General features: G+C 35.2%; 1 protein-coding gene across 2 annotated transcripts in view; it reads right to left on the bottom strand.

Annotated features, from left to right (window-relative positions):
- The window catches only part of BTAF1 (B-TFIID TATA-box binding protein associated factor 1), a 98,074-nt gene that overhangs the window by 12,179 nt on the left and 58,475 nt on the right, over window positions 1-27,420 (bottom strand). For both annotated transcript variants that reach the window (XM_068548204.1, XM_068548203.1), the window contains exons 15-30: window positions 26,405-26,509; window positions 25,132-25,281; window positions 24,695-24,837; window positions 24,255-24,429; window positions 22,710-22,913; window positions 15,814-16,240; window positions 14,659-14,849; window positions 12,935-13,088; window positions 12,402-12,511; window positions 10,831-11,032; window positions 9,530-9,678; window positions 3,647-3,799; window positions 3,297-3,418; window positions 3,039-3,206; window positions 1,019-1,096; window positions 758-887 (exon numbers count right to left, since the gene is read on the bottom strand). In XM_068548204.1, coding sequence (XP_068404305.1) covers window positions 758-887; window positions 1,019-1,096; window positions 3,039-3,206; window positions 3,297-3,418; window positions 3,647-3,799; window positions 9,530-9,678; window positions 10,831-11,032; window positions 12,402-12,511; window positions 12,935-13,088; window positions 14,659-14,849; window positions 15,814-16,240; window positions 22,710-22,913; window positions 24,255-24,429; window positions 24,695-24,837; window positions 25,132-25,281; window positions 26,405-26,509 — 2,661 coding nt within the window. The remainder of the gene's footprint in view (window positions 1-757; window positions 888-1,018; window positions 1,097-3,038; window positions 3,207-3,296; window positions 3,419-3,646; window positions 3,800-9,529; window positions 9,679-10,830; window positions 11,033-12,401; window positions 12,512-12,934; window positions 13,089-14,658; window positions 14,850-15,813; window positions 16,241-22,709; window positions 22,914-24,254; window positions 24,430-24,694; window positions 24,838-25,131; window positions 25,282-26,404; window positions 26,510-27,420) is intronic.

The raw sequence follows: 27,420 nt of genomic DNA, 5'->3' as shown, positions 1-27,420 counted from the left end.
TGTTTGTAATTATGTTCTCTCTTGTGGTTATTAAAATATGAAGTGTTTACTTAATAGACAAAACCCTAATACTTTACTAGTCAGTCCATCACCAAAAATAAATTTAAAAGAGAAGTAACAAATACATAAAGAACCATCATTTTTTTAAGAGTCAGAAGCAATCTTAGAAGTCACTTGGTGTCTATCCTCCCACCAACTGGAGGATGATGGAGGGTATCTTCCCATCAGACTTGGCTATCCAAGCTAGATGTGAACACTTGCAACCAACTCCTCTGGAAGATAAAGAGAATCTCTCAAAAGTATCTAAGGGCATTTACATACTCAGCCATCTCCCTCCTTTTCCAAGATAAACTTTTACAATCTCTTTCCTTCAACTGCTTCCTAACCTCAGGTATTCATACCTCTCCTATATGATGAGTCACCTCTGAATCATCTTTAGCTTTTCAACGTTAAATCAGATTGTATTATACTGCAGAAGGAAAATGGCCAACGTGGAAGAAAATGTGACTAATGTCTCCCATACTTTGGACATAAGACTTAGGTTTACATAGCCTAAAATTACATTTTAAATATGAGATTTAAAACCTAGTTTGCTCCAATACTGCTACATACCAAATGAACCATTACAAAAGCAAGATAATTATTGGAAATTACCATTCCTATAAACTAAAAAAACCTCTTTAATTCACTGTCAAATGCCAAGCCTTCTCTCCACATGGCAAATATTAAAAAAAAAAAAAAAAAGGTAAATAATTACCTGGATTGGTGTTCCAGAAAGAATAATCCTATAATTAGCAGTCAGTTGTTTTACTGCTTTTGACAGTTTTGTTTTTCCATTTTTGATGACATGGCCTTCATCAAGAATACAGTAGTTAAATTTAATATTTCTGAAGAAAAACAAAAAATGTTAGCATCTTTTACTATATGTCAGGAACAATATGAAGTCTTTCAGGCAGGAAAATACTAAGTCTCTCTGAATTTGATACGAAGTCTTTCTTTAAAAAAGTTTAATTCTTACCTAAAGAAATCTATGTCGTTTCTCACAACATCATACGAAGCCACTATCAGATTGTGCCTTTTCACCTGATGCTGTAACCTGTATTTAAAAATACATAAGATTACAAAATGGGGAATCTGCAAAGTTTGTAATATGCTTTCAAAGGGAAAACCACAGATGCCATTGTATATAGTGCTTTCAATCTACCTAACTAAGCCCAATATTCCCTTCTGCTTACTCTACATCCATGACCCTGACACCTGAAGGCCATTCTTCTTATGACTTGGCCTTGCTGCCCTAACTCAGTCTGATTAGAAAAAGAGACAGGTACCTGACTCAAAATGTGGAGATCATTTTAACTTTATTTGCCAACACCTCTTCCTTGGAGGCACTCACTATTCCTTCACCATTCCATGTTGTGCTGGGGGGTAGAGGGGGAGCTATCAATCACACGTCCCCATAATCACCAAAGGGATGAAGCATTTTAATCAGGTCAAGCCATTCACAATATTTTCTCCCCTGACCACAAAGACTGGTTTGGGGGCATGACCCAATCAAGGCCAGTCAGTCATCTCAAGTACTGATATATTCATGATGGGAGAGAGAAGATTTCTGTTTATTATAGTTGCCAACCTAGGAGAATGTAGACCTAAGACTGCCCATGATCATCTTACCTACCAACAGTAGACTGAAGTCCAGTAGAGATCAACAGAACAAGTTATACGTGGGGAAGAATAGTAAATTAGATGTACCTGAAGCAAGAATTCACCCCCTGAGATTCTCAATTTAATTAATGAATTTGCTATTTGCTTAAGCTAGTCTGAGCTGAGCTTCTACCACTTGTAAATGGATTAATTCTTTTACAATAAATTCTTTAAGAGTACAAGCTGTTGAGCTGCCTGTGTTCCAATCTTCATTTAATTAGCTGAGTGACCTTCATCCCAGGCCCCATGTCATAGACTCCTCATCTGCACACTGGGAACAATAATAGTACCCATACCTCATAAGGTAATTATGAGAATACACAATTTTACATAAATGTAAATAAAACTGCTTAGAATAATGCCTAGCCAGTAAGTGCTCAATATATGTTAGCTATTATTAACAGAAGGGCAGCAAATCTATGGACTAATCAGCAATCTATGACTATCCAAGCTTTAAAAGATGAACTGAAATCAGGGCTTCCCTGGTGGCACGGTGGTTAAGAATCCGCTTGCCAATGCAGGAGACATGGGTTCGAGCCCTGGTCCGGGAAGATCCCACATGCCGCGGAGCAACTAAGCCCGTGCGCCACAACTACTGAGCCTGCGCTCTAGAGCCCGCGAGCCACAACTACTGAAGCCCGTGTGCCTACAGCCCGTGCTCTGCAACAAGAGAGGCCACCGCAATGAGAAGCCCGCGCACGGCAATGAAGAGTAGCCCCCACTCGCTGCAACTAGAGAAAAGCCCGTGTGCAGCCACGAAGACCCAGTGCAGCCAAAAATAAATAAAAAATAAAATAAATTTATAAAAAAAAAAGATGAACTGAAATCAATGATATACCACTCTTCAACATTTGTATTTAGGAACAGAGATGTACTAGTTGATAGAAAGAAGGTAAAACTAATAGAATTCTAGTGTTTCTATGGTATCAGGGCAGCTAGAGCAAGCCACTGTGGACCAAAAGCATTTTTGGGGAGAGAGAAGAAGAAAGAGGGAGCACTTAGGGAAAGTGAGTAGAAAATGAGGATACAACAGAAGCACCTAGTAGATACTATGATCAGAAGACTTCCAAGAAAGGCATAGAGGATGGTTTTGGTTCCTGACAGTTTCCTAGCTCCAAAACTTAGAAAGCCCAACTGATTGTTAACAATGGCTAAAGTCCTTGAATTTTGATGAGTCTCACTGATTATATCTTTATTATTCACTCACCTTTCTTAAATAAGTAAGTTCCTATGTCTGACAACCAAAAAAGCTAACTAGAATTCATTTTTAATCGATTTTATTCTTCCAAACTACTTAAAGCAAAAGATAAAACATTTTTTGGTTGTACAGTTCTTACCTTATTCTTTCAGTGGGAGGTCCAGTATAATGCAATGGATTGAGATATTCTCTGGAGCAAAATTTACCTACTTCATCCACCCAGTGACCTGTTAATGTTGGCGGACAAACCACTAAGGAAGGAAGTGGCATACATTCTGCCAGTTTTGATCTTGCATATTCCTGGGCCCTTTACGACAGCAAAACACAATGAATTAAACAGCTCGTTTAAACTGCTCAGCATCTGAAAGCCTTCTTTTAAAATAACATTTAAAATTACCTGTGACAATGATCTCCTGCTAGAATGCAGATGGACTGTAAAGTTTTTCCTAAACCCATGTCATCACACAGAATTCCATGAAGCTTATACTTATTAAGAAATGCTAACCAGTTCACACCATCCTGAAAGGTTGGGAGAAAAAGAAAAATGATAAATGTGAACAGAGCATAACAAATTTTTTCTTGTAAAGAACATGTTTACACAGACCAAAAAATCTGTATTTTTACAGGCAACGAGAAATAAATCGGTATAAGACACTAAACAGAAGAACTGAATTACTAAATCAATTTTTAAGCTCCTCAAGGAACATTTACAAGGAATAGTCACTATTTATAAGTATAAAACTTTACCTGCTGATATTTTCTGAGTTCAGCATTGATTGGTACTGGAATCTTGTAATTTTCTAATTTTTTCCCATCTAACAATTGCTCCAAAAAGTGTCGTTCCTTGGCTTTCAACTGGATTAATTCTTCTGACATATTTGGAGGGTCTGGAATGCCTGCCTAAAATTGTTTTTTAAAGTGTATTAAAACTATTTGCTACTATTTATTAATTTTTCCATCCTCAGATTGTGAAATCATTTCACATCTTATCAAAATACAAATGCAGAGGTAACACAATATTGTAAACCAAGTATACTTCAATTATAAAAAATACCAACGATAAAACGTATATATGTATATATATAAAAATGCAGAGAAAAAAGGCAATTCAAAAATAGTATGATTTTAAAGACTCGAAGACAAATATTTAAGAATTTGACAGGTATTAAAAGTGCTATAATGAGACTACTAAATAAACAACATTTGAGATATTTTAAAGAACACAGCTACAATTTATTTTTTCCAGTACCATGCATTACTTGATAAAGAGGCAAATAAAATTGTATAGCTTATTTTAAGTGAAATGCCGTTTCTGGAGCTTCTCAATTTTAGTGTTATGATACCCCAGGGTTATTGGTTCTCAAAAAGTGGTCTGCAGACCCCTCAGGGTCTCTAAGACCTTTTCAAAGGGTTATTGACATCAACTATTTCATAACAAAAGAAAGACATTACTTTTTTCATTGTGTTGACATTTGCTCTGATGCACAAAAATAATGGGCAAAACTGCTTGTGCCTCAGAAGGAATCAAGGCAGTGTCACCAAGTGTACTGGTAGTCACTGTAGTATTCCTCACAGCCATCCACCAGCCTTTTTTTAAAAAGTTGGTTTCACTTAAGAATGTCCTTGAAGCAGTAAAAATAATTTTATTAAACCTCAACCTTCGAATGGCACATCTTTTTAACATTCCGTGCAACAAAATATGAAGTACACATAAAGCATTTCTGCTGCATATCATACATATGGAAGTACAATATGTTTAGGAAAAGCACTTGCAAGATTTCTTAAAACTCTGAGTTGACCTAGCCATTATTTTACAGAACAACATTTTATTTGAATGGACTGACAAACTATGGTTATTCTGACTTGGGTATTTGGCTGGTATTTTCTCAAAAATAAATTTGTCACTTCAAGGAAAACAACTGACATAACTTGTTGCCAACGATAAAATTCAAGTTTTCAAAAGAGACTTAGCACTGCAGGTACTTCCCAATATTTAAAAATAACTTTCTGTTGGTGATATTAATGAGTCTTATTTGTTGCTACTGTATGATGAAATGTATCAACCTTTAAAAGATTTACACAACTCAGTGAACCAATGTTTTCCAAGTGACCAATGCATGTTACAAAACATGTACTGGTAAAAGATCTATTCAAAAGTCTAACGGATTTATTCTTTAAACGAATTAATAAATCTTTTTACATTTCTGTTTTAATTTCTATAACAGAAAATATGATAAACAAAAGCTCTTTGGGGTCTTTAATTTTTAAGAGTGTAAAGAGGTCCAGAGACCAGAAAGTTTGAGAACTACTGCCCTATGATTAAGAAATGTAAAGTGAAAGTTAAGAAATGTAAAATTCTGAGAAAAGAACTTCAATTAAATTCAATTAAAATATTGTTCCTTATAATACCAGAAATAGTATCAGGAGTGAGGTGTATACACTGAGTCTTAAAATGATTGCATGTTATATCTTCAGAAGTTTTTTTTTTTTTTTTTGCTGTGCTGCAGGGCTCGAGGGATCTTAGTTCCCCAACCAGGGATCAAACCTGTGCCCCCTGCAGTGGAAGCGTGGAGTTCTAACCACTGGGACCATCAGGGAATTCCCTCAAAAGGTTTTAGAATTAACAACTTTGTCAAGTAAGATAGAAACTAACATTTTAACACATCTAATACCATAATGACAACCATCAAAATGAAGCCTTTCTGCACAGTGCTTTATAAGGAAGTAACAAATCTTCAAACATTTATCCTCATGGACCTTTTAATAAATGACAACCAGATATAAGGCCATACAATAGGGACATTTCCTAACAACGATTAGGATTCATAAATATTGTTTAGTGCCAGGAACCCTTCCTTTGAGTATCTTCCTCACCCCAATTCCTATAAAAGCAGCAAGAGTTACTAATAGTGCAAGGAATTAAAGCTTCTATCAAAACCACTGGTTTATATTCCCTGAATCCTTGACTGAAAAGTACATGATTCTTCCTATGAAGATGGGACAGAGCAAATCAAGATAAAGTGGAACAGGAATTAACTTGCATGACATTCTTGTTCCTATTGCTGTGTCTTCAAACTCACAGCATCTAATCTGCTATTAATCCTATCCAGTGTGTTTTTATTTGTAATTATATCTTTCGACTCAAGAAGTTCAATTTGGGTTGTTCTTATATCTTCCATTTTGCTCCTCATTACACTCATGCTTTCCCTCTACCTTCTTGAACATATGGAGCATGTTTTAATGTCCTTGTATACTAATTCTATTATCTGGGTCATTTCAGGGTCTGCTTCTATTGACTGACTTTTCTCCTGGTTAACTTTTTTTTTTTCTTTTTTTTTTGGGCAGGATCTCAGTTCCCTGAGCAGGGACTGAAACCTGGCCATGGCAGTGAAAGCCTGGAATCCTAACCACTAGGCCACCAGGGAATTCCCTCTGGTTAATTTTCTGATGGGTGCTAAACAACCTAAGTTTTACGCTCTTGGGTGCTGAACTTTTGGGGGTTAAATAGTTTTTTCTTTCTGGGATATAGTTAAATTACCTGAAACCAATTTGATCCTTTTCAGGCTTGCTTTTAAGCTTTATTAAGGTGGGTTCAAATCAGTCTTTTGTCAAGGGTTAATCTGGCCCTGCTACTCAGGCGATATACTTCTAAGGACTGTACTCAGTGCCCTATATGGTAGGTCCTCTGACTCAGCTTGGGGGAAATACCTATTCTTGACCCTGTGTGAGCTCTGGGAATTGTTCCACCTACTCCTTTCTGATTCCCCCCCCCCCCCAGTCTCAAACATGTATTCTCATACATATGCCCAGATGAATGAATACTCAGCCTTTGTGTGGACCTCTGGAGCTTCCTCTCTGCGCAGCTACTTCCTCTCAGGTACTCTGCCTTGCAAATTCTACCCATCTTGTCCCCTCTGCACTCTGACTCTGCTAGCCTCTGTTTAGGTTTCACTTCCCTGTCCTATGGTCTGGAAACTCACTCCAGGCAGTAAGCTAGGGCACTTCATTTGTTCCCTTGTTGTTCAATGTCTGAAATCCGCTGTTCGATTCATTTTGTCTGGTTTTCTAAGTTAAGGTAGGAGGATAAATCTGTTTTATCATGGCTGGAAGCAAAATATGCATCACATCCTTGTAATTTTCACATCTATCAAAGGGAATCTTACCAATCTTTTCTCAATCTCTAAAGTTCAAAATCTCTTTTCTTTGCCAATTTGTTATCAAGTACTGTTATTCTCCCTTAAAAAAAAAGTAGTTTAGACTCTTTATCACCTCACAGTGGATCTGGGCTCTGTTTGGGGGCACTTACATTCTAATCCACATTCAAACAGCTATTAAACTGATTTTCCTAAAACACTGCTTTCATCATCTATTCCTTTGCTCAAAGAACACATGATGGTTTCTCATCACTCACTGATTTCAGGGCCAAAAAAGACCAAGGGGACGAAGCATAATCAACTTAGTTTACAGATAAGATGATGCAAGGCCCAAAAGTTAAAGGATATGAATAAGACCTAGGAAACACAGAGGATGGAAACAATTCAGGAAACGTCACTTGGGTCTTTTGATACAGTAGTCTAGTATTTTTTAGTCATGGTGGTTATTTTAACATATTTTATTGTGGAAAAAATATTCATGCAGAGAAACATATAAACAAACGTACAGATTAATAAATTATAAAACAAACACCTTTCTAACTATTGCCAGATTAAGAAAAACAGCCCTGCCATCATCCTACAAGATCCCATATTTCTCTCCCAGTAATAACCTGCTCTCCTTTCCTCAAGAGGTAATCATTTTACTGACTTTCATGGCAATTTCTTTTTTACCTTTCTTTATACCCTTATCACCTAATTATGCATCCCATGTACTTTTGCCTATTTTTGAACTTCATAAAAATAGAATCTTATGTTAAGGATTCACTAATTGTTGTATGTATCTGTACTTTGTTCATTCTTATTGCAGTATAATAATCCACAGTTAACATATCTACTCTACAGATAATGAACATTTGAGTGGTTTTAGACTACTATAAATAATGGTATAAATAATATTCTTGAAGGTGTTTCTTGGATGTATTATGAATTTCTCTAGGATATATACCTAGCATAGATTTGATGGGTCATTGGGATGGGAATCTTCAACTTTACCAGATATAGCCAAATTTTTTATTTTTTTTTTCAGAGATGCTATCATCCAACTTATGCTCATACTTTGCTGGCAGAAATATAAAATGGTAGAGTTACTCTGGGAAAGTAGTTTGGCAGTTTCTTAAAAAGTTAAACATACAAAAAAAAAAAAATTTAAACATGATATGACCCAGTAATTCCATTCCTAAATATCTGCTCAAAAGAAATAAAAGCAGGGACTTCCCTGGCAGTCCAGTGGTTAAGAATCCATGTTCTGGGGCTTCCCTGGTGACGCAGTGGTTAAGAATCCACCTGCCAATGCAGGGGACACAGGTTCGAGCCCTGGACCAGGGAGATCCCACATGCTGCAGAGCAACTAAGCCTGTGCACCACAACTACTGAGCCTGCATGCCACAACTACTGAAGCCTGTGTGCCTATAGCCTGTCCTCTGCAACGAGAAGCCACTGCAATGAGAAGCCTGTGCACCGCAACGAAGAGTAGCCCCTCGCTCGCCGCAACTAAAGAAAGCCTTCGCGCAGCAACAAAGACCCAGTGCAGCCAAAAATAAATAAATAAAACAAATAAAGAAAAGAAATAAAAGCATACATCCACACAAAGACTTTATAAGTGCATAAAGTGCATGTTCACAGCAGCATTACTCATAATAGCCAAAAGCTGGTAATGATCCAAATGTCCATCAGCTGGTGAACGGATAAACAAAATGTGGTGTCTCCATAAAATAGAGTATTATTTGGCCAATAATACTCTAAACACACCCAAAAGGATAATACATCCAAAAGGAACTACTGACATACTACAACACGGATGAACTGCATATATACTTACTTCCTGAATTACAAAAATCCCATAAAAATATATTAAGTGGCTAAGTGGCAGGGTCCTGGCTTTTCCCTTGCTTCAAGCCACTTCTATTTCCCGCACTGACCACATATATTATTTCTGTAGCATGAATATACTCCAAAATTCTCCAGCTTCAGCCTTCTAGTCTGCTTTCTCCATAATCCAACAGAGACATCATCTGCTTTTTACACTTTCAATTACCATCTTTCAAATTTACCTTTCACGTAAACTTCAGAACAGAATCTTTACCTAGATGTTACCAGGGATACTTAGGAACAATTCTATTTCTAGAATAGCATCAATGAATTATCATTCTTTTAGGAACCATAGTTTTTGTTTGTTTGTTTTTTAAATTTTTGGCCATGTCGTGCGGCATGTGGGATCCTAGTTCCCCGATTGAACCCATGCCCCCTGCAGTGGGGTCTTAACCACTAGACCGCCAGGGAAGTCCCAGAACCATAGTTTTATTTAAAACACTGTGTTAAAAAAAAAATTACCCATTAAAGCATAAAATTCTTAACACTTATAACATAAACATATTCAAATCTTTTTTTTAAACCTGACATGTTCTTTAAAAAGGGTTACAATTACTATGAAGTTACTGAAAACATTAAGTCCATAAACCAAGTATCTTCAACTTACCTCAAGTGGCATGAGTCTAATTAGTGTTGCAAAGCACTGTGTAGCCATGAATCTTACACTGTCCGTCTGATCACTCATTCTTCCCAACACAGGCACGACTAAAAGGACAATATATGGAACAATACCAACATCCAGTTGTTCCATTACACCTGAGTAAGTTATTAAGGAAATTTCCAACTGGTTCCAAGGTAGATGTTTTCACAAACTAAGACCATGACTTCTAAAACAGTTCCTCATTTTCTCACCTGTATTATGAAGAACTGACTGTCCCTCAAGGTCTATGATTCAACTATAACAGCATTTGTACAATGTTACTCCTTTGTAAACATTATGTAACTTTCTCATGATTAAGAAGATAAAATGATGTTTTTCATCTGAGGAAGGCTGGAGGTAACTTTACTAATAAGACTTTTTTCCATAGAGAAATTCCTACAAGTTTCTAGAATTCCCATACCAAAACTGAGTTACATTGCAAGCAAGGGAGCACAACTCAGCGTCAAAGATTAATTCCAAATTTCCCACCAATATCTTAACAATCTTAAACTGGACATAGCAGGCCCAGTGAGTTCAGTCCTCCTGACTGAAGTAATCTTCAGCATTTCTGAGCCAGAGTTTCTAACTGATTTGATCTCCACCCGTCTTTCTTGCTCTTATACCGAAATATCTTTCGGGTATTTCGAGATAAAGAATGTCAGTGGATGCCATACCCTTGGTAAAAGTTTGCCTGTATATTTCTAGTTATTTAGTATACTTAGTCATTTTCTACCCAAGTAATGAACAAAGCAAACATAATATGTTTATAAGAACTACCTATATAATATCTGATTAATATTAAAAAAATTGATTATAAACCAAATAAACAGGTTACTAGATAAATAGTTCATGAGGTACATAAAATTTTTGCCTGTAAAAAGATCTCTTAAAATTAATAGTAATTCTTCAGACTTTCTGTGTGAATATTTTCATAATCAAATGTAAATATATTTATAATGTATTATAATGTAATAAAAATACACTTCAAAATAAAATCTAAAGAAGTAGTTTTCTTTTTGGAACAAGGCAGGTTATGTGCGTATTTGTTTTTGTTCTCTTTTGTTTTGTTTTTGCTGTACCGCGTAGCTTGCGGGATCTTAGTTCCCTGACCAGGGATCAAACCCATGCCCTTAGCAGTGAAAGCATGGAGTCCTAACCACTGGACCGCCAGGGAATTCCCTGTGCATATTTGAATAAGTTTTATTTTAGTCATCCTTAAATAAAATGAATATAATTTCTGAATAGTTTGTCAAAATAAAAAAGGATACAGGCAAGTGCTTCAATTGCACCCTCTTGTTTGATATTGTCATCAATTGCTCCCAGCCATGGAAGAACCTTCTCCAAAAAAATATTCATTGTTTCCATGGTACCTATTTTGCTCATGATGCCTATACAACGAGCAGCCATGTGCCTCACTGCAGTGCTGGGGTACTGAAGGCACATATAAAGATGAGGCAAATGCTGTACCAACTAAAAAACAAGAAGTTTAAGATAATCAGAATACTCATTAGGGAATCTACTGTTTAAAATATAACTATAACGGCCCAGACTCAGAGGTTCTCAATATTCTGAGTAACTCTAAACCCGAGAATATCTCCAATCACCTCAAAACATTACTGTCAAAACATCCTCAATAAAAATTTAAATCTAAATTGTTATTATAATGCTTTTAAAAAGAATAGAAAGGTGCAGAACTTCTCCCCTGTTCAATATCCTCTTAGGCATCAGGGAACACTCAATTCTTTCCAAAATTAGTAGGGAACGCGTCAAAGGCACTTGCAAGATTCTCCTACTGAGGTTGGGAAAATGACACCACACATCATCAGCCCCCTCCCAATTTGGCTTAGTTTTAGGTACATACTTTTTTATTCACTGGGTTGAGTGATCCTGATTTTGTTCTAGGCACTATACTTTGGTAGGTATTTTCCACTTTAACTTCCTGGCTTACCAAAGGCAATATGATCACAAGAGCACAACATATCCCATTATTAAACGTCTGCTGCATGGAAGCCAGATCCAGGTACTTGCTCAACAGACTAGCCTTACAGATCAGCTGAATGCACGCTGTTGATCATGGAGGGTGAGCATGTACAGGATTCTGCCCTTCTTTACTAATGATAAACCCGCAAAATTTAACAAGTAAAAGAATATGCTTTATTACTATATAAACAGAAAAATTTCACTCTACTCTCTCCTAGATTCTCCCTCTTATATTAGATGTGAATAGAGAATTGGAGATAGCACCCTTCACAATGTTATAAATTGCAGAGAGCTTCCTATTGCAGTTATACAGAAAGAGTAATACTTTCTTCAATGGAAAAACCAGACAATTAATTCTCTAGTCTATGTTCCTCCTCCCTCTGTTCCAATTTTTTGGTAAGAGATATTTTAACAGTCAAAAAATAAACCCAGGTTCTATCTTTGCCATTGACTAGTTTCATCTCTGAGAGGTAACTTCCTTCTACCATTACATTTATCCTGGAAAGAGGTTTTATTACCTGTACTCTTCCTTTCCTAGACTATATTATTAAGATGGTATAGATGAATAGGGATGCGGCTTTCTTTCCTGTTTACACCTGGCTTCTGTGTCATCAGAGCCCTGTCCCTACTGCCCTGTATTCTAAGCTCCCAGAGTGGGTTTTCTATCATTCATGCACCCAGCTCTGCCTCAAAATCCCATAAGAGTTGAGTTGTCAGGAAAGAGGAATCTAGTTATAGCATATACAAGAAAATGCAATTATAAGGGATGACATCAAAGTTGCACTTTTCATTCAAGCCTTAAGTCTAATAAGACTACTTGTCTTACTAGAAAAAAACTACACTTGCATTAGTTAGTTACCAAGGGATGAAGCTCAGAATCCATTGACACTGCTGCTGTTTCAAAAACTTGCAGAGAATTCACCAGCTCTTGGGCAGGGCCATCTCCCTTTTCCAGGAGGGACTTTCCATCTATTAAAACATATTGATTTAAGTGCATATTACCTTGCAAATAATTCTTTAAAATCTAGAGCCCACAAAAAGTTTTAGCTCTCCCCCAGGTACTGTGGAAGAGTCTATTTTGCTTTATAATGTAAAATGAAATACCATGCCCTTAATTTAACTGCTGAGGTACTACACCTAAAGCAACTAAAGATGTTTAACATAATGATCCATTTCAAATATGTTTCTAAATATGTAATAGAAAAAGTAAAAAGCAAAAAGTATGCAAAATGACATGAAAATAAATTAAATGCTTTTTACCAACCTTCCATTTAAAAACTTACCAGCTGGCCTGGGATAAACAGGTATAGGCATTGTTATTTTATAAGGACATATGTAATGGATATACACTGAAATCTGTTTAAAATGCAACTCGGAAAATTATGTACACACCAAAATTATTTATGTCGATTGTATTCCTCAATGGACCAACCATAGCATCCCAGAGATGTGGCAACTTCACTGCCATTTCACCACCAAAATGCTTCACTATAGTTGTCAAGGCAAATTCAGCTCCTCTCCGTTGTACTAGGTAAGGCTTCTGGGCCTAAAATTAAATGTTAGTTGAAAACGAAATTTCAGAAAAAAGTAAAATGCATTTGAAATGTTATTAAGATAATTTAAAAGTCACTACCTAAGAATTCACAGTGTTACCGTTAACTAATTAAGCAATTACTGGACATATTTACCATAACTATAAACATTTCTCAATAATTAAACTTACATGGGCATAAAATCCCAAACTAGATTTTCACATCCAAAGTAAAATACTTTTTGGGGGTTGGAGATAAGGAATAGACAAATATGTGCTGTTTCTAGAGACAGTTCTAAGTAACATGTTTTTTTCTTCTTCTCTCCACCCCAAAGAAACATGTAGAGAGAGGAAAAGGATATAAAATGATGGGCCCTTATTTATATTTGCTTAAGGGATAGAATATGAGCATCTATTTAATTTAACCACAATATTAATAAACTCTTACTTAGCAGTAATTTTATAATAATTAAATACAAAAGAAACTGTCCCCCCAGAAAGATACATATATATTTTTAAGTGAAGGAACTATGTAAACCATGGAAGTATAAGTATTAAAACCACAGTAAATTTTGATTAAAATTATGGGAAGAATATAGTTAGTGAAAAAACCTTCATTCACAGAATATTTTAAAAGAAATATAGACAATAAGCTAAGATTTTGGTTTAAAAAAAAGAAACTTAGAATTGGGCGATTGGGATTGACATGTATACACTGATGTGTATAAAATTGATGACTGATTAAAAAAAAAAAAAGAAACTTAAAATAGGCCTATACGTTATAGAAATATATTAAACACATGTCTTTTAGCATTGATAGTTTATTGCTGAACTCAGGTAAAGTTCCTATGTCTTGCAACCAAAAGAGCTACCTAGAGCATTCATTCCATTGTTAATAATGTGACTGTAAGATTTTCCAAAACCAAACACTTTTTAAAATCATCTTTAAAGAAGACTGTACTGTAGAATAAGTAGACCAATGAAACAGAATAGAGAGCCCAAGGAGATCCTTATATGTACGAAGCATGACATAAAACAGAGGTGCCATTATAAACCAGGGAGGAAAAGATTCAACGGTGGGATAACTGGCTGTTCATGTGGGCAAATAAATTTAGATCCCTACCTCACATCACACAGTTAATAAATTCCAAGTTGACTAAAAGTCAGATAGGTAAAACTTTGACATGTATAAACTTATCCTCTGAATATCAACAGCAATTCCTGACATTGATAGGACTGAGAAAAGTTAGCTTTCACTATTACTTAACATCTCTGTAGTCACTGTTATAGGAGTGAATTAGTTTATATTCATGAATGACTTATGTACCCACTACTGAGAAGGTTTCTTGCCTAGGAAGATAATCATCAAGTTAAGCTGGTAAAAATAATAAGAGGCATGAGAAATTTGAAGAAGTTTTCAGTTTTTCTGGACCCGGTTGCTGCAGTACTCCAAAAAGTTATTAGCCCCAGTTCTTTCACTTAAAAATATTAAAATACAATTCTAGAAGCTGATATGACAATTTAGCTCTCAATCTGTAAGATATTTGTTTTAAAATCAGAGTATTCAAAGAAAAAAACTATTTACCTCATCAAGTTCAACAAGGATATTTCCACTACCTCCTGCAGGAAGATCTGCTATTTGAGCTTTTACTGCTTTGGGGGTAGGACCTCGCCTACTTGTGATAGCAAAAGCAGCTTTTTGATGCCTATAGAGTGTAATTATACCCCTGTGCTTGGTGACAGTATGGTGCATTCCATCTTTTTCAGAGTTGGATCCTATTAAGGAAAAAAGTTAAATAACCTTTAAAGCATAATATAGGTGACCAAATGTTTCCTGCTCCAAAAGAGATACAACACATTTTAAAATCGTCTTTTAAGCCTCAGTTTTTATAGGCCAATGATATTTTCTTTAGACAATGAAATGGTAACAAAAATCAATAATTTATAACATTGAATGTTTTAATATTTGCATAGGACCATACTTAATACAACCAAATTTGCAGCATCATGTTAACAACAAGAAATATCACATGCAAGAATGAATGTACCTTCAGTTAAAAGTACATTAATTGTTTAAAAATGAATGTTTCCAGGCATAAAAAGAAACATTAAAAAACAATGCAAGTAAGTTTTCTTTAAAAAAAAAGAAGTCCATTGTTACCATGAATTCAGAAACACCAACCACTGCAAAATATTGCTGCCTCACATAGCTCTCAGGGACAGGGATAGGGGGAATTTAGGACTAAGGCATGTGAAGAAACATTGGTCCTTCAGATTAGCCTACAAAGAGCAGTTACTTTCCATATAAATTTTCTGGATGAAAACAGAAAAGCTGTTTAAGCATTATTTGCTAAAGGTAACAGAGCCCACTTATCTCATAAGACATGTACTAAATTAGAGAAACCAGAATTTTACAGGAAGAACTTTTATTCACCACTGGATATAATTAAGTTTTCTAGCTCTGTTAACAGTAAACCCTATAATTATCGTCTTGAAAGAGAAGTTAAGGGTTAACACCTGTCTCATAGAATTCAGTCATTTTATATATCAGGTCTTTTATGAATAACTTATTTAAGTTAAGAGGGTTGTGATTTTATTAGCAATATGTGCAAATTCTCTCAAAATGGGAAAAAGCTCCAACATAAACTGGATTTGTGCTTAAATTATACCTGTAAATGACTATAAACAAATTTAAATGGTTAATTCTTTCTCTACCCCAAATAAAGCTTTAGATATATACCTTTAGAATTTTCCTGGCCACTTTGTGTTGGTACTGGACACGTGACAGAAGGAGTTAGATATGGGTCCACACAAAGTGAGCTACAGAGATTTTTAATAATTTTTGAATTGGGACAGGGCGTCCTTGTTGTGCACTGCTGAAGTAGTTTGGCTATGCACTGAGCCGCGTAGTTCTGCACTAGAGTATTCTCTTCTTTTTTAATTGTCTCCATTAATGGTTTTATAATAGGATTTAATTTCTCCGGAAGTTGCTGCAAGCTTACAACTGCACATGCAGCAAAAGTATGCACTCTCAACTGCAACACTTGCCACTCCTGGTTGGTCTCTGTAACTGTCATTTGGACCTGCTGTCGTTTACTGTCTAACTGCTGTAACACTTGAGGATTTAAATCGAAAGATGATGTGACTTCATTAAAAACAGCAGTGACCTATTAAAAAAGAGAAATTAAAAATCATTAAGGACATCAACCCCAAATAGCCTGTAAACTCCTGAAGGGCAGACAACAAACTTTCTGTTTCAATTTTAAGTTCCATGATATCTAGTACTATTTTAGTATTCAGTAAACTAAATAAATGTCTAAAACCTTCCAAGTAAACTTTATTTTAATCTGACTTAATTTAACATTAGTATTATATTGTTTAAGAAAGACAGTTTCTTATTATACCTAATAAGTTTGAGTCAAAAATCACACACAATACCCATATAGTACCCTTTGGTGAAATGAGAACGCTGTAAGCAAATATAAACCAACAGTTAAGAGAGGATGGTACAATAGTCATTAATTATTTAATTACCAAGAGCTGCTTAAAGCTGTAAGACTGTGGCATCAGACTACTTTACAAGCCCCATTAAAAGATTGTTCACTCCCTGACACCATGCACAAAAATAAACTCAAAATGGATTAAAGACCTAAGTGTAAGGCCAGACACTATCAAACTCTTAGAGGAAAACATAGGCAGAACACTCTATGACATACATCACAGCAAGATTCTTTTTGACCCAGCTCCCAGAGAAATGGAAATAAGAACACAAATAAACAAATGGGACCTAATGAAACTTAAAAGCTTTTGCACAGCAAAGGAAACCATAAACAAGACCAAAAGACAACCCTCAGAATGGGAGAAAATATTTGCAAATGAAGCAACTGACAAAGGATTAATCTCCAAGATCTACAAGCAGCTCATGCAGCTCAATAACAAAAAAACGAACAACCCAATCCAAAAATGGGCAGAAGACCTAAACAGACATTTCTCCAAAGAAGATATACAGATTGCCAACAGACACATGAAAGAATGCTCAACATCATTAATCATTAGAGAAATGCAAATCAAAACTACAATGAGATATCATCTCACACCAATCAGAATGGCCATCATCAAAAAATCTAGAAACAATAAATGCTGGAGAGGCTGTGGAGGAAAGGGAACACTCTTGCACTGTTGGTGGGAATGTAAATTGATACAGCCACTATGGAGAACAGTATGGAGGTTCCTTAAAAAACTACAAATAGAACTACCATACGACCCAGCAATCCCACTACTGGGCATATACCCTGAGAAAACCATAGTTCAAAAAGAGTCATGTACCAAAATGTTCATTGCAGCTCTATTTACAATAGCCAGGACATGGAAGCAACCTAAATGTCCATCAACAGATGAATGGATAAAGAAGATGTGGCACATATATAAAATGGAATATTACTCAGCCATAAAAAGAAATGAAATGGAGGTATTTGTAATGAGGTGGATGGAGTTAGAGTCTGTCATACAGAGTGAAGTAAGTCAGAAAGAGAAAAACAAATACAGTATGCTAACACATATATACGGAATCTAAGGAAAAAAAAAAAAAAAAAAAAAGGCCATGAAGAACCTAGTGGCAAGACGGGAATAAAGACACAGACCTACTAGAGAATGGACTTGAGGACACGGGGAGGGGAAAGGGTAAGCTGGGACAAAGTGAGAGAGTGGCATGGACATATATACACTACCAAATATAAAATAGATAGCTAGTGGGAAGCAGCCGCATAGCACAGGGAGATCAGCTCGGTGCTTTGTGACCACCTAGAGGGGTGGGATGGGGAGGGTGGGAGGGAGGGAGATGCAAGAGGGAAGAGATATGGGAACATATTGTATGTGTATAACTGATTCACTCTGTTATAAAGCAGAAGCTAACACACCATTGTAAGGCAATTATACTTCAATAAAGATGTTTAAAAAAAAAAAAAAAAGATTGTTCAATACCTCTTCTTAAAACAACTTTATGAGATATAATTCACATACAATACACTCATTTTAAGTGTACAATTCGATGGTTTTTATTATATTCAGAGTTGTACAACCATCACCACAATTTTAGAACATTTTCATCACCCCCAAAATAAAATTCAATACCTATTAGCAATCATTCCTCATTTCCTCCAAGCCCCATGTAACCACTTATATACTTTCTATCTTTATAGATTTGCCTATTCTGGACATTTCATATAAATGGACTAATATAATGTGTAATCTTTTGTGACTAGATTCTTTCATTTAGCATAATTCTTTCAAGGTTCGTTCACTGATGTTGTAGCATGTATAATTACTTCATTCCTTTTTTTGCCAAATAATATTACACTATATGGATATATCAATTGCATTTTTCCATTCATTAGTTGATGAATGGATGGGTTGGTTCCACCTTTTAGCTATTGCGAATAATGTTGCTATGAACATTTATGTACAAGTTTCTGTGTGCGCACATTTTTTAAATTATCATTTAAAGACTGTGTGGTGGATTACATAACAAAAATAGTCTTCTTGTTTGATAGGTAACTGCAATCATAAAGAGGCTCCATAAATAGATCCAATCTGATCAATGTTGGTCAGAAAAGCCTGTAACATTAAAGAACCTAACTTTTTTTTTAATGGAGAACCCAATTTTTCAGACTTAGAAATAATCAATTCCCTTATGAACAAGACTGATAATGCCAACCTCTATTATAAAAAGCAAAACAGGCACACAAATAAGATCTTCTTTTATCATTATAAAATACCAAAGACTTTAAATTGAGCTGTATCTGCTTCATCTTGATCTCTTCTCTACAAAGGAACATGATTACATACCACTTCTAGCTTATGCTCTCCACTTTGCTTTGTCTGTTTTATGTGTTCAAGCTTTGCATAAGATTATTTGAAACAGGTTTCACTACTAAAAGTTTAAAAACATTGTCCTAAATACACTAGGCTTCTGTCAATTTTCAATGATTCTAGGCAGCTTAGGAAAAGCTTTCCAATTACCCCAAATTCATTCATTCAACAAATACTTAATGAGTAATACTAAAAGATGAGTAAAACCAATGTCTTCATACACTCAAAAAATGTTGAGACTAATGTGGGAGACAGATACATTAGTAAACAATTAAGACAATGTAACATGAAACTGAGGTAAGTGCAAGTTGCTGTGGTAGCACAAGGGTAGCTTAACTCTTCTTAGGAGACAAAAGTAGTGAAGGCTTGCCAGAGGCGGTTAACACTTATGCTACGTTTTTAAACAATGGATAAGTCTGGAGTTATGGGGACATCTTGGCAAACAGAGTGAGGTAGGGAGTGCAAAGCGAGGCACTGTCCAAGGAACTGACAACAGCTTACCACAGCCTGAGCACAGGGTGATGAAGGAATGTCAAGAGATGAACTCGGGATGAGCACAGAGGCTGGAGGGTAGGGAATTTCTGGCAAAGGAAAGAGGAGCTCAGACACCAAAGTGAGAATGAGTGAAGCAAAGAAAGTGGGTGAGGGTGGTGTACTTCTGCAAAAGAAAAACTAACTAGGCTCAAGTGGAGGAAGTTTGAGAAATAATGAGGAGAAAAGAGATGGGGAATTTAGAGAAGGTGTTGAAAGTAAGAAAGAAAAAAACTAAAATCAAGGAAAAAGAAAATAATGTTTTTAAGTAGGGGAGAGATGTGTTCAGAGTGGCACTAAGAATTTTATTAGTGTGGCACAGCATGCAGGATGGAATGAACCAGAGACTGCCTGGAGCCTTAGAGATGAGTCAGGACCTAGTCATAAAGCACTAAGGCCTTTGACTGGGTTGTGGTGATGGAAACAGAGAAAGGATAAACATATGAAACTTTCTGAAAGGAAATGTTAACAAGATTGGAGACTGTGGATAGAAAGGGCTATTTTCTGTTAAAAAATAAATCCCAATTTTGGTTGTGTTAAGTTTGAAATGACAGTGAGATATCCAAGCAAAAATGCCTAATTGAAGAACATAAAAGATCAAGAGAAGATAGCACAGTACATGGATAAGAACTAAATTGTGAGAATGGTGACAGACAAAGGAAGACCTTCAGGAAATGCCTATATTTTGCAGGTGAGAATAAAACAGGGATGCAAAGAAAGTTACAAAGAGCAGTGGCTCTTAGCCAAGGCCAAGACTAATGTTTTAAAATTGCTCTTCCCTCAAATATGCTCTTCTAGAGACTCTGATATCCCAGGTCAAAAACCACTGGACTAAGGAAGCTGATGAAACAGAATAGTAGTTTCACTGGGGAGTGAGTGAGAGGTTTGAATAAGAAAAGCTTTAAGAGTCCATGTAATAGCTTTAAAAAGAAATGTTGTCAGAAACAGTAAGAAGGGAACCCAGACCTTAAAGAAAATTTGAGATTTTATTCCAGGGAGGCAAAATATGGGGGAGGGGAGGCAAAAAGGAGAAATTATAGAAAAACAACAATCAGAAAAACAACTCAGAAAAAAAATTGGAGCAATTTTAGCTTTTTTTTCACAGGTGAGAAGAAAAAAAATTTCAACTATATTATTTTTTCAATAAGAAAGGGGGATAAGAAATGAAGCACGCTCTTTCACAGGAATCAACACAAGTGAAGCAGCTGAGTTTCTGATTAACTCATAGAAGGAAGAACTCATTTACACCACCTAACCTCAGAGACTTACTAAGTACAAAGATACAGTAATCAAGACACTGGTGCTAGCATAACAGACAAACAGATTGAACAAATAGAGCCCATATACAGACACACACTTAACATTTCAACTAATTTTTGACAAAGGTGTCAAAGAAATTCCATGGGGAAAGAAAAATCTTTTCAATAAATGATGATGGAAAAATTAGATATCTATATGAAAAACAAAACGCAATCTCTACTTCACACTATATATAAACATAAATATGGATGATTAAACAAAAACTAAAACTACAATGCTTTAGAAGAAAATGTGTGTGAATAACTTCGCCACTTGGAGATAAGAAAAGGTACCTTAGGTCACAGAACACAATAACCATAAAAGAAAACAATTGATAAACTAGACTTCATCAAACTTAAAAATATCTGCTCATCCAAAGACACCATTAAGAAAATGAAAAGGCAAGCCACACACTGGGAGAAAATATTCGGAAAGCATCTATATTACAAAGGATTGGTATCCAGGATATATAAAGAACTCCTACAACTCAATAATAAAAAGACAACCTAATTAAAAACAGACAAAAGATTTGAACAGACATTTCAGAAAGGAAGATCTACAAATGGCCGATAAGACATAAAAAAGTGTTAAACATATTAGTCATCAAGGAAACACAAGTTAAAACCACAATGACACTATCACACAACCACCAGAAAGGCAAAAATTACAAGGAGTGACCATCATCAAATGTTGGTGATGATGTAGAGCAACCAGAACTCTCATATATTGCTGATTAGAAGGTAAAATGATACAGCCACTTCGGGAAAAGTGCAATTTTTTTTATAAAACTAAATAAACACCTCACCCTATGACCCAGCAATTGCACTCCTATGTATTTACCCAAGAGAAATGAAAATATGTCTTTAAAAAACTTGTACAAAAATGTTTATAGCAGCTCTGTTCATAACAGCTGAAAACTTGGAGTAGCCCAAATGTTCATCAAGCAGAGAAGGGCTTACACTAACTGTGGTATATTTATACAATGAAAGAAAACTCAGCAACAGAAAAGAATGAATTAGTGATACAACATGTATTATTTTACAAAACATCATGCTGAAAAAGATCCTTACACCAAACAGCACAGAGTATATGATTCCATGTATATGAAATTCTAGAACAGGCAAAAGTAATCTATGGTGAAGGAAAAACCAGAACAATGGTTATTTGAGGGCAGGGGATTGACTGGGAAGTGTTATGGCACTGTCTGTATCTTGATAGAGGTTTGGGTTTCATAGGTATATGCTTCTGTTAAAATTTATCATATGTTCCATTGAAGGTCTGTACAATTCATAGTACATAAGTTTTACCTCAAAAAAGAACAAATAAACATAAAAACTGAGTTATAGTTAATGACACAAAAAAAGAGAAAAAAACATAAAAACCGAATTTTAGTTTAAGTGTACTGATATCTGTCTGCAACTTACTTAAAAATGCATCAAAAATTAAGAAGGATTAATGATTGAATAGAGGGGTAGAGAGTTGCATATATATGTGACAAAGCAAATTTAGTAAAATGTTAACTGTGTAATCTAGTTGGGTAGGTATATGAGACTTCACTGTGTAATTCTCTTATGTTTGAATATTTTCATTGTAAGTTGGCAAGGGGGAGGAGAAGTACTCAGGAACTTATAAAATCAATTTTTTCTATACTCTGCCAGTCTTAAGCAAAACTGAGAAGTGACAAAAATGTAACAGTTTTTTCTAATAAAGGTATATTGGTTTGTCAAAGCTGAGATAAAAAAAAAAAAAATCCCTTCCCCATTCTCTTATTTCAAGAAAAGTCAATACAATGAAATAACCTTTCTAAAGGGTAGTGATGACAGGCTACCAAGCCATAAATAGATTAAACAAATTAGTGTTGTTGTGGTAAACATGACATGACAAAGTTCTTATCATTATTTCATGCTCTAAAATTAAGAAGGTTACTTCTTTACTCACCAGGTCATTAGCTTGATCAATTGTAAAAACATTGTTGTTTACTCTATTACCAACTTCAATATGTGCATCAGCTAATGATGAAATAAGCTGTTTACACTCATTCTGCATTCGTGTGAATGGAACGGCAATTTCATCATAATATAAATGTTCTGAAAGGATATCAAGTAAACGTGGCTGCACAGCCAGGGTAACAGCTCTACACTCCTAAAATATAACAGACAACAAATATTCAGGGCAAATATGTAAACATAATTCTAGAAATGCATAAATCTTCACTTGCAAACTACCAAGTCTAAATTTCTATTGATTTTGAATCTATATTCTGTTATCTCCCAGAACAACATAGTTATTAGTTGCACAGAGAAAAGGTATCACACCCAAACTACTCTAAAATTTTAATATGAATGACTATAGCACATGCACATGGAACTATTACAATTCCATTAAATTTTCCACTTAATTACTCTTACTTTATTCTGAATTTATTCCAAGTTTACATATATTTTACATAGCACAGATTTTAAAATATACAACTGTAAAAAGAAATCAGTCAGAAAAGAACACTTAGCATGCACTAAAAATGTTATTTAAAAACTCATTAGATTTCTTAACAGTTGAACCCATAGCTTCACATGCCATACTGTAGAAATGGATATATAATTTAAAAGCTACTTACCTGCCCCCAAATTTAACTAACCCTTCCCACTCTCTCTGGTTGTTGCCTGCCCCAACCAGAGGGGGAATGACCTCAGTGGTGAGCCATGAGGGGTTCTGTGGGATCTGGGTGATCAGCCTGGGCTTCACAGAGTAAGTCCAGAGAAGCTCTGTGAGGGTCCAGAAACCGAACTGTCAACACTTGCTGCTGAGTCTGAGAGGCACAAAAACAGAGCATCACTGCCTCTCCAGCACACCGAGTCCTGCCTAAAAACAGATGAGCCTTGCTTCTTTCCAGAGGCAAAGCTGGGGTTTCAGTTGCAATGGAGCATGGCTCAATTACTTTTAGACACAGCTTTGACAAACTGCTAAGAGGCAGTAACAAGCAGCTCTCACAGCAAGTGCAGACAGTTAAATTTCCAGAATTCCAGTCAATGGAATAAACAAAGCCAGCAGGAAGTTTCTCTGATTTACAGAAGCAAGTCTTACATAAAATCATATGTCTTACTAGAAGTTAAAAATTAAAAGGGCTGCAAGGGAATGGCTTATTTGGAAATATAAAGATTTGTGTTTAAATGTGGAGATTTTATTCTTCCTGTGACCAAAAATCTGCCCTTGCTACTACTCATAAAAATGGATTTCTATCACTCAAAGCCTCTTATCTTTTGTAGTTCTCAGGTACAAGACTGGGGGTTCTAAGAAAAAAGTCTAGGGTTAAAGGCAAATGAGAAACAATGTTGCAATATAATTTGGAATACTTTTCTATAAATGTCGGATTTTTATACAGAGACAATTTTCACTTTTCTTTTTGTAAAATATAATGAAAATAATCCTAACAGCTAATGGAAACTGGTTTAAATTGTCTTCATTTATTTTTGGGCAAAATCTTACCTTCTGTAAAGCAGCCCATTCACAGATTACCAAAGCTACACTAATTCTCTGTAAGGCAGATTTGGAGTTCAAATGGAAGAGTAGTAACTGGCCAAGGGATTCAGCTGGTTTAATTTCTTGGGTTACCACATTTACACCTGGATCACAAATACAACAACAAAGTGCTCCTAACAACCTAAGAGGGAGAAAAAAAGAAGTTACTATAGAATTGCTTGAAGTTTCCCCTATTGAAGCTATAACTTTTCCCAAGGAAGACATAACTCCTATCTTATCTTCATAAAAATATATAAGTCTTATTTTTAAAACTTCAAAAAAATTAAAAACGTTTTCTTATGCTTTGATTTTTTTCCTACTCTGTAACTAGTGTGATGGAGGAAAGACTGACAGACACATCAGAGGAATCTTTTGGTTAAATGACTTTTGAGTTTATGTATACTTACTTGGCTGCCATCATTCTAGCCCGCATAACAACAAAATCCCTGGTGGCGGGGTCTTCCATGATGGTGTCTGCACCTGCAATGTACTCCTGAAGTACTTCTTTACTCTGGCTTTGGCCTTGACGCACCTTACCACCTGTTTTTTCCTAGAGGGAATAAGGGGGAAGAAAACAATAATTAAAGATTAACCATTAAAATTTAATAGACAACATCAAAAACACTCTCATTTGTTATAATCCCAGTAAAATACAGTTCTTTTCACAAAATTTTGATGGATTAAAATTGCTATGCATTTTGTCAAGGTTCTAATGATATAATTTTTCCTTATGTTACAATAATGATATCATGCTTATAATAGAGCAATACAGATTTCTTACATGGTTACTGTATTAATAATTATGAGTTGAACATACAAATACATTATGTCCCTCTACACTTACCTTGGCTCTAGCTTTTACTTCCAGCAACATATTTAAATCAATAGGTAAATGAGAAGGCTGCATCATTAAGCAAAGCCAAGCACCCATCCACGGACAAGCAGCTGCTACCACATACTGAACTGAAGCCTTGCTCAACAATTCCATCCAAACCTGCAGAATGAAAAGGGAACAAGAATGAAAATTTTCTAGCAAGGCCTAAAAAAACCTAATATTTATTTTTAGGGATACTGAATCAAAAAAAAAAAAAAAAAGTAGGAAATAGCACAGAGATTAATTTTAAAATTCAATATAGAGGCTTATTTTTAAATACTGTTTTTGGGTAGGTAGGTTCATATACTAAAAAAAAAGTAATACAAGAGAAAGTTTTTAAAAAAAGGAATACAAAGTATTTTCCTCAGTATTTTATGAAAATCATTTTAAAAAAAAGGTACCCATAAAAATAACAGTTACCAAAATCTCAGTAAGTCTATGAAATCCTTTGTATGTATCATAAAGCTCAATATGCAGTCCTATATTCAACACTGCTTCAATATATAATAGCTCCTGATAAATAACCTCTGCTAAATTTAGAGGTAGTAATATCCTAGTATAAATTAAGAACAGTATAAGTCTTGATTCATGATCTTACTCAATAAAGCACCTTTTTTGATGCCTAGCATTAAATGGGCTAGGGCCAGCATGTAGAAATAATGCCAATGTTAACCCAAGGCTGTTAACAATGAGCCACCTCAGAGGCCAGTGATTCAAGACTAACTTAACAGGTTTTAAAGGTACAACAGTGCCACTTCCTCCCATAAATATTATTAAATACATCACATGGCTATTCTTTAAAGGTTCCAACACATATGACCAATCTTGCTAAGTAATTAAAAGGTACAAGTCTAAACTATGACAATCAGACTCTATATATTACCAATAAATCCCAAAGATACTTTGCAGGATCAATAAGCATGCTGATAAACAGCAAAATGAATGATGGAGAAAAGCAGTCTTTCCTTCATTTTATTTTGTGTATTGAGGCTATAAAGAAAGCGCTTAAAACGTTTGCCTGGTAGGTCACACAAGCAGCAGGGCTAACCAGGACTTAACTACTATATTCCATAAGAAGCCTGTTTCCTTGTCTCATTTTGCAGATCTCCAGACTATTCAAATCTCTTGGATGATTTCTAGTTTCTATTTTAAAATCCCTGATCAACAACAGTACAGAGTTATGAAAAAAATTTTAAATCTACCAAGATACTGGGAGAGGAGTACAGATATTTTCACCATATACCTTGTGAATGAGGTCCAGAATTTCCTGGCTGCTTTCTAAAACACAAAACTGAAAAATGTGTCGAAGCATATCAGGAAGGATAGGTATAAGCCAAGATGAAGAGTTCTAAAAACAAAAACAAAATCAAAATTACAGCATATAATTCTTTGGTGTTAGCTTATTTAAAAAGTTATAAGTCAAATAACAGAAGTACTACCATGAAAAGACTGTATGACTTCATCAAAAATGTTCAACTGGTGATAAATTTTGACAAGATTCTGGAGCAACAATACCGCATTTATTATTCCAATGGTTTGGAGAAATTAAATGGCACACAATCGCTAGGAAGCTGGAGAAAGTCTGATTATGATTAACAACACTGAATTTTGCTTCTAATAAATTGAAATCATCCTCTATATGGGAGCAAGCTCTAACCAGCAACAACTCTTTGTTTACATTATATATCACTGCTCAGTCAGAGAAATTTGACAAATGATCAGATTACTGCTGCTGTGCTAAACAGTTTAAGTTTTATGTGCTCACCATTAATGCAAGTAATGAATTGTAAGATGATATCCAACCTAGAAAATTCAACTTTGAGTTCACTACAAAATTAAGGCAAATGTTCTTCATCTATTTTGGGTTAGGGACCCTTTGAAAATCTGGTGAAAACTACACACAACCTTTTCTGAGAGAAATACACTTATATACACACTTAGGTATAATATTTTGCTTTCAGTTTCAGGGGGTTCAAGGATTTCCTTAAGCCCAGGTTTATAACCTCAATCTAAGGAATTTCTCAACAATTCAAAAGCCAACCCAAATCAAGCAATCAAACAGTGATTAATTAAATAACTATTGTGTGCCCAAAATTCTAAGAAAAGGAATCTCACATGTTGTCTATTGCTCAAAATTACAAGCTTGTTGGGAGCTAAAAATTCTATTAACTAGTTCACAGTACTTAACATCACCTCCTTCCACAATTTTTTTTTAAAATTTTTATTTATTTATTTATTTATGGTTGTGTTGGGTCTTCG

This window comes from Eschrichtius robustus, chromosome 7 (assembly GCF_028021215.1).
Source record: "Eschrichtius robustus isolate mEscRob2 chromosome 7, mEscRob2.pri, whole genome shotgun sequence".
In the NCBI taxonomy this organism is placed as follows: domain Eukaryota; kingdom Metazoa; phylum Chordata; class Mammalia; order Artiodactyla; family Eschrichtiidae; genus Eschrichtius; species Eschrichtius robustus.
This window is presented reverse-complemented; position numbering and strand designations above follow the sequence as displayed.